General features: G+C 46.9%; 1 protein-coding gene across 1 annotated transcript; it reads right to left on the reverse strand.

The window, feature by feature from the left end:
- On the reverse strand, nucleotides 1-8,367 carry chga (chromogranin A). The gene is made up of 10 exons (XM_056581913.1): nucleotides 8,048-8,367; nucleotides 7,774-7,823; nucleotides 6,367-6,460; nucleotides 4,314-4,382; nucleotides 3,998-4,084; nucleotides 2,617-3,030; nucleotides 2,131-2,183; nucleotides 1,309-1,473; nucleotides 1,120-1,272; nucleotides 1-84 (listed from the first exon to the last, which is right to left on the reverse strand). The coding sequence occupies exons 1-10, from the start codon at nucleotides 8,091-8,093 to the stop codon at nucleotides 1-3; spliced, it is 1,215 nt and encodes a 404-aa protein (XP_056437888.1). The 5' UTR covers nucleotides 8,094-8,367.
- Nucleotides 8,368-8,419: the final 52 nt, after the last annotated feature.

Here is an 8,419-nt window from a genome sequence, read left to right on the forward strand (position 1 = left end):
TCAGCCTCGCCTCAGCTGGTGGAGCTTCTGAGCGACGCTCTCCAGCTCCGACTCGATCGCTGCCAGGCTCGCTATCTCCGGCTCCTGGGGATTGAGAGGGAGGAAAGAGAGAGAAGGGTGAGAGAGAGAGGGAGAGAGAGAGAGAGAGAGAGAGAGAGAGAGAGAGAGAGAGAGAGAGAGAGAGAGAGAGAGAAGAGAGAGAGAGAGAGAGAGAGAGAGAGAGAAAGAGAGAGAGAGATATTCTCTCTCTCAAAAGTTACTCACTCTCTGGATAATGTGGGAGTATTTTTTGGATACTCCTACAGTATCCAAAAAAAACGCACATGCATACACGCAAACACATACACATACACATACACATACACATACACACACACACACACACACACACACACACACACACACACACACACACACACACACACACACACACACACACACACACGTTCATACTGTAAATACACACTCACACACACATACACGCAGATACACACACACTCACACACACACACACGCAGATACACACACACACACATACACACACACACACTCACAAACTCACAAACAAACAGATACACACTGCAGCACTATCACCGCCCACTAACACCAGTCTTTCCATCCCTTTCTCGCCGTCAGCACTGGGCCGTGCAGGAGAATACACTACAGTTATTCTACCACAGGGAAGGTTTTCTTACCACCATTAGAAATGTATTCAATCACCGATCGTGTTTCTTTGAAACCAATAAAGATGCAAACTTTGCGCATGAAAAAAAGTTGGCCAAGTAACAGTTATGAGTACCGAACAATGGCTGATCCATTGGTCTGCTATGTAACAATATTGATACTATAACTCTTTTCTGTTTATTGAGAGATGTTCCCACAAGTTCAACATGTCTGAACATCTCATTCTGAATAAAACGATGAGCCATCCATGGTCCAAGGAGTATTATCTATCGAAATTCAAAGTATTGCAGTTTTTAACTGCGGTGATGGCTGCAGTTAAAAGCGAGAGGGTACAGGTCTAAAAGAACCCCGACATAAGAAGCAAGCTGAGCAGACGACCCCACCAGTCGTGGCTCGGCCATTCCGGACAGCAAACAGGAAACAGGAGAAGCCTACCTCGGACTTCCTGATGGCGCTCCCTTCCTCCTCCAACCCCCTCTTCTCCTCGGGGGCCCTCTGGAGCGCCATGTTCCTCAGCTCCTTCTCCTCGCGGCTCCTCTGGAGCTCGGCCCTCTTCACCTCCTCCCCCTGCTCCTCCTCTTCCTCCTCCTCCTCTCCCCCTGCCGCGGCGGCGGCAGTGGCGGCCTCTCTGGAGTGGTGTGCCACCTCCTGCTGAGACGAGGACGTCTCCTCCTGCTCCTCCTTCTCCGACACGTTCTTCTTCCTCATCGGGAGCCTCTTGACCTGTCGGCTCCACCGGGCGAAATCGTTCCCTCGCTTCACCTCCTCCGCCTCCTCCTCCTCGTCTTCCTCCTCGGTTGCCGTGGCGCCACGAGGCAGGAGCGTGGATCTCGTTCTGTTCAGTGCCTCCTCGTCCTCCTCTTCCTCCTCCTCGAAGGCCTTCTTCTTCCTCTCTTCGGATTTGGCGTCGTGGGTGTTCCTCGTTAGGTTGGAGTCATCATCTAGGAAGAGGAGATTACGGTAGAAGAATGTTATCGATTGATCGCTCTCTCTCTCTCTCTCTCTCGCTCGCTCTCTCGCTCTCGCTCTCTCTCTGTCTCTCTTTCTCTCTCTCTCTCTCGCTCTCTCTCTCTCTCTCTCTCTCTCTTTCTCTGTCTCTCTCTCTCTCTCTCTCTCTCTCTCTCTCTCTCTCTCTCTCTCTCTCTCTCTCTCTCTCTCTATTCCCCACCATCAGCAGGACTTCACTCCTTATAATGAAACGGCCCCCATGCCAGCTGGCTGCTTTTCCTGCTCTAGTCCATTATTTTACCTCTGCAAAAAAATAACGAAAGACCATACCCCTTTATTTTAAATAAAACGCAGTCTTTACAAGAGCATTGCTCAGAGACTCAAATCACTCCAGAGGAATGGTTTATCATCCGTCAATGAGTAGAATAGAATGCAGAGGGTTTCTTTCCCTGGTGGAGATCACTGATGTGAGATAAGGAGCGACAGCAGCCCACAGACCAGCGTGCTCATTGGTATTCTGGAGTGGGCCTTCTGGGTTCTATTAGACTCCACTGTGGAGAGTATAGCATCAGATTCATCATCTGAGCAGCGTGGAAGCCATCCATCACTTTGTCTTGGGGAGCACATTTCTAGCCTTGATTGATGCTTTTCTTGATAGTGCACAGAGATTTGGCTCTTTTGATATCCCCCCCCCCCCAGTACATTTAACAAACCAACTAACGATTTACAGTTTGGATACTTGGATAATATAAAATATTTGAGAGATGTTTTATTCAGTGCAATTCGTCTACTGTGCTACTGACTTCTTATTAAATTACCCACTCTTTTTGTTCAATTCAACTGAGTGAATTTATCTGAGACCAACTAGATTTCACAGCGTGTGACTACTTTGGATAAAGGTGTGATCTTACTGCTTTATGACTAAATAGTAAACAAGGAAGCAGGCCAGTAAGCGAAAATAACACGTAGAGCAAAACAGCTTGCCTTTCTTCTCTTTGGTCACATGACGCACTCCCAGCGCCTCTTGAGAACGATCTTCAGCGTGGCTACGTTTCTCCTCGTACACTCCATCTTCTCCTCCTGCTCCTCCTCCGAACTCGATCTGATGTTTTCCCTTCTCAGGCCTGTCGGCCATCCAGGAGGAGATCCGTTCATCCGAGTCCTCCTTTTCTCCCCTGCTCTTACGCTCCTCCTCCTCCTCCTTCTCCTTCTCCTTCCCTTTCCCGCCTGTCTCGTTCTGCTCCTCTGACTCCTGCGACTCTTGTGCCCTTTTCTCTTCCTCCCTCTCCGCCTCCTCTTCCTCCACGTCCCTGTGGTCCCCTTCTCCCGCCCTCCTCCTCTTCTGGGCTAGGATGGATCGCTCCCCGGGACCCCCCAGAGCCTCCAGCATGGATTGGTCTGGAAGGAAGGAGGGAAGGAGGGAAGGAGGGAAGGAAAGAGCAAAATAACGAAGGAAGGGAGGAGGGAAGGAGGGAAGGAGAGAAGGAGGGAAGGAAGGAAGGAAGGAGGTAAAGAAGGAAGGAAGGAGGTAGGGAAGGAAGGAAGTAAGGAAGGAAGGAAGGAGGATGGAGGACATGAAAGGGAGGGAAGGAAAGAAGGAAGGAAGGAAGCAAGGAAGGAAGGAAGAAAGGAAGGAAGGAAGGAAGGAAGGAAGGAAGGAAGGAAGGAAGGAAGGAAGGAAGGAAGGAAGGAAGGAAGGAAGGAAGGAAGGAAGGAAGGAAGGCAGGAAGGAAGGAAGGAAAGAAGGAAGGAAGGAAGGAAGGAAGGAAGGAGGGAAGGAGGACATGAAAGGGGGGGACATTGCTTAAAGGAGGTGCTTACATGAAAAAGCACTCCAGGCAATGAGGTTGGATCGTCATGATGGACAAGGAAGTCATGCTCTCCATTAGAGGAAGATATACAGCGGTAGCGTTTTGTATTTTGCCGGAATGTAAAGTAATCCATTTCCCCCTTCCCTTTTATCCTTCTCGCTCTGCTTTTCAGTCTCTCTCTTTCCTTGATGTTTTACAAGGAATGTTGTAGTCCAAGCCTTTTCAGATACTTTCCTTCCTAACTTTTATTGAACGCTCACTTGACCGGAGATATACTGCATAGTTTTTACAATCTTAGATAAAATTCCCCAAATGGTGCAACACAAGAAGAATGACACATAAGTTTAACACAGTTTTAAAGTACTTTAGTGTATTTCACACAGCAAAACTTTGTGGCTGCATTCGTGTTTTAATACTCCTCTGCCAGTGCCTTCCGGTAGCAGTACATGTGTCACGGTCTGTGAGATCTCAGCTGGTTAGGATATAAGGGCGCCGTTGCCTGAGCTGACACTGCTATTTTTACAAAGAGTGCCCCAGTGGTGTTCGAAACTCACCGGCAGGATTCTCTGTCCCCGGAGGGATCTTGGTCACCTGATCTGCCGCCATGATGTCACCATGCAGTTGAGCCCTCGTATTGGCCCCTGGGAATGAGGTTGGAGTTCAGAGAATGGTTGTCTGCCTGCATCGTCGGGCAGTTTATGAAGTGTACAATACATGCATGTAGAGAAATATCCTAAATTTAATTCAGGGATTTGTCGATGGAAGGACAAGCTGATGACATTTAAATCAATGTGTTTATGATCTGCTAACGGACATTCGAAAAGGAGTACAAAGATCCCCTTGAAGCACCTTATAGGGTGTGTGGCTCACCTGAGACAGCAAGGCCCTCCATCTCTCTCAGGAAGTTATGGTGGCGTAAGATGGAAAAAAGCCTGTCATCTGCACACACACACACACACACACACACACACACACACACACACACACACACACACACACACACACACACACACACACACACCAACACACCAACACATGCCCCCCCCCCCCCCCCCGACACACACACACAAACAGACACAAACAGAAAACAGCATTTACATTGAGTAGGGCACTGGTGAAACCCTCTCTAAACACACCCTTCCCAGTCTAACAATGCAGCGGCGCCACTGGGCCAACGCACAGGTGCATGGCGCCCTCCGTCCCTGGGACTCAGCACTCTGCTGCGTTGTTCATCAGAGTTAATTGAGCCTGAAATGTTCGGCTTTGGAAGATAGCAGGCCCAATTAATCACGGGGGCTTTACAGCAGCATAGACCAGAACACATCTTTGGTGTGTTTTTTTCGCTGAGCAGCATGACTGCAGCATCATTTAAAAAATAATACCGGAATACTGAAACGCAGTGCACTTTTTCTTTTTTGAATGGGTTCGTTATTTGAGCCGCCTTTCCTCTCTCTCTCTCCCTCTCTTTCGCCCTCTCTCTCCTAATCTTTCCCCCTCTCACTCCCTCTCCCTCCCTCTTCCTCTCTCCCACCGTGTCTCACTGTTTGCATGTGTCTCTCCCCCTCTCCCTCTCCCTCCCACGTCCTCTCTCTCTCCAGTACATTTCGAAGTGGGGCACGGTTTCCCTGTCAGAGGCAGCTCTGTGTAACAATAGCTGAGATTGATCTCCCTCAGCCCCCCCCCACCCCCACCCCTATCACCAACAAGGACGAGGGAGACGGATTTGGACCAGAGAAAAACTGCTGTGAGTGATTAGAAACGGCCAGGTCTCGCTGACCCCGCGATGACCCCCATGGAGAGCAGCGACGGTGTCAATCCCTATCAACCGCAAACCTGACATACAACGTGGGTTATAAATATAACAGCTAACAGAGTTATATGTCGGAGGGGCAATTATGTCAACGATGAGAAAGATTGAGACGGATTTTGAAAGGTTGACACACTGGTGTCGTTGTTATTCTTTGATGAGCCCAGAGGCACCCTTATATCTGGACACAAAATGCAGGTTGACTGACACTACGGTAATGTTTACTGATGTTTTTCTAGATAATCATGTAGCGCAGAGGATTAAAATGCCAACCCCATCAGATGTGATGAATAGGGTCTAAATACGTGTTGTATTAAGTCACACAATTGGCATCCCATTCATCAAAGGGCATGTTTCTCTACCAACACCCACTTCCATTTCAGAAGGGTGTTTCAAAGCGATTTTGGTGAAGTCAGTCAACTGAATCTGAATCTTGAACGCTATTGTTTAGATGTCTATTTTAAGATGGTCACGGCAAACACATTAAGCTCTTCACAAATGCTGTCATCCTAACCCAGATTAATTGCATGATCTTGTCCTGTCTAAAAAAAAAAGAGGGAGAGTTTTCATGGTTAAGTTAAAGCTAAGCCTGTCCTAAGAAAGTTCACCACCACTAATGACCCTGCTTTTCACCCAAACTTCCTTATAACCTCTTGACCCCCTTTTGCTGTCATCAATGGATCTTTATATATATTCCTCCCAAAGAGGCACATGAAGAGTATGAGAATATATCAGCGGTTCCCAACATTGGGGTAGGGACCTCACTTGGGGTCCCCTGATTTGCACATGGGGTCAGACGAGATGATTTAAAGGTCTCATAGACGTCCGCATACAGAAAGCTTATGATTCATAGCCATGAGCAAACTACTACTAGTGTTAAGTTAAGCGATGCGATTACGTCCCCTGGGACAATGATGAAGATGGAAATGGGTAAAAAGTGTGGAAGCAGAAAGTTTAAGTTGGGGTCGCCGAAACCTTCACCTTTAGAAAGGGGTTCAGAGTGTTAACGAAGGACGGGAACCACTGGGGTAGATGTAGTGGTCAGAGAAGCAGAGAGCCTGGCTTACGGCCTTGGGTGAGGGCCAGGTGGGGTAAGGTCTCAGGTGCTCTTCTTACCTGTGCGCAGGGTGTCCAGGCACTCCTGGCTGACAGGCACGGGGTGAGGCATGGAGAGGACATCCGCAAGAGCCTCCACAATGCATTTCATCACCTCCAGGGACATAGGAAACACAGGGGAATGATGGGATAAGCTATTATTAGTATGGATGTTATCTGCGTCATATGTATGTCATGTTGTTTTCCTTTCCCCGTTGAGTTCCAGTTCAAGATTTGTTTGTCACATACAAAGTCACCCTCGTACAACATGTAGTGAAATGCTTACCCTGTTGTTTACTTATTCGAAGGTGATAGTTGTACTAGTGGTGGTGGTTGAAGTAGGGGTATGGCAAGTAATAGGGTTAGGATGGATTTGGGGGGAACTGTATGTTTTTTTATTTTCACAAGCTAAACTTAATATTATAATTAGCTTTTATATTTATATGCATTTATATGGCTGGCCACGGCCAAAATAACTCTTAAGGTTTTTAATTATGAACGTGGAGCGCTTTGTAATCCGAGATGTGAGACTCAAAGATGAAAGCATATCAAAAATGCATTTGAATTTCATGACGATCACGCTGATGATTATATTTCAAAGGACGGCCGCTGTCTCCGGTATCTCAAATCTCGTATTAACCATGGGCTTTACTCTTCTCATGTTTGTTCTGATCATCTGTCCTTCTTTCTTTCCCCCCTCTCTCCCTCTCTCTCTCTCTCTCTCTCTCTCTCTCTTTCTTCCTCTCTCCCCATTCTCCTCGTCTCTTGTTTGTTCTTGTAATCTGTCTTTCTCTCTCTCCCTCTCTCCCTCCCTCTCTCTCCCTCTCTCTCTCTCTCTCCCCTCCTGCTCCTCTTTATTTTTGTATCGATGTCTCTCTCTTCCTGTCTGCCACCTTTCCATCATCTCTCTCCCTTCTCTTCCTCTCTCTCTATCTCTCTTTTCCTCATTTCCCTGTCCCATCTCCCTCTCCCCCTCTCTCTCTATCTCTCTTTTCCTCATTTCCCTGTCCCATCTCCCTCTCTCTATCACTCCCCCTCTCTCTCCAGTTGTATATCTGTCCGTCAATTAGGATGTAAAATGAATCGACCAAGGCAAGGTCATGTTCTCCATTGCCCTCAATTGAAAAGTGGTGTCTCATTTGATTCCAACTGTGACAAACTGCTGCTGCCTCTGCTATCTATCAAGGGTGAGGGACTACGCAGAATAACTGTCTGACTGCTATTTTCGGATTTAATTTCAATTCCATTGGTTTAAATCAAAGCAATTTAAAAGTTTAACTTCCTAGCACTTTCATAGTTCTGGTTCAGAAATAATACGCATTTCATAAAATAAATAGCATAGTGCGATAATGGATTCAGAGGAATAATGTTTACATCATATTAATATCAATTAATAAATTGATAGGTCCTAATAATAATAATATTTACCTTGACGTCGCCATTCTCCAGTTCACCCGAAGTGACCGGCAATGACAGAACTGTATGGAGAGACGAAATCGTTAAAATAATTAAATTACCAAAAACTGCCGGCATTTTGCGATTGTCACTTGAAGAGACGCAACATATGCCCCGGTACTCCCCAGTGCTCAGCGCGTGGCACTGTCCGTGGTGCTGAATCCGGAACAGCGACCCGCGGTAACGTTCTACATTTAATAAGCACTCACACTCGCCATTGATACAAATGTTAAGATAATTTACGTACCGCAAGTAGAAAACGTGACCAACAGGACAACTGCTCGCTCGATCATGTTTTCTTTATTCAGAATCAGCAACGATTCACTCTCCAGGAAAAAAATAAATGTCTTCGATTTCAGAAGATGGTAATCTATCTCCGCCTCCTTGAACGAACACAGCAAGTTATGGATGCATGGTGGACCAAACTCTCCTGATGTCTGACGCGCTCCTGCCTTCTCCTGCACCAACGATCCTCGTCTCTATTACCACGGACACCTAACAGCAAGAGGACCCGTTTTTATAGTTAGATCTGCATAGAGGAAATGACATCATCGTTAGGCATACGGTTGTCACCTCTGAAAAAAAAGAGAGGTATATATAACAGCAAGCACAGTTTTTT

This window comes from Gadus chalcogrammus, chromosome 21 (genome assembly GCF_026213295.1).
Source record: "Gadus chalcogrammus isolate NIFS_2021 chromosome 21, NIFS_Gcha_1.0, whole genome shotgun sequence".
In the NCBI taxonomy this organism is placed as follows: domain Eukaryota; kingdom Metazoa; phylum Chordata; class Actinopteri; order Gadiformes; family Gadidae; genus Gadus; species Gadus chalcogrammus.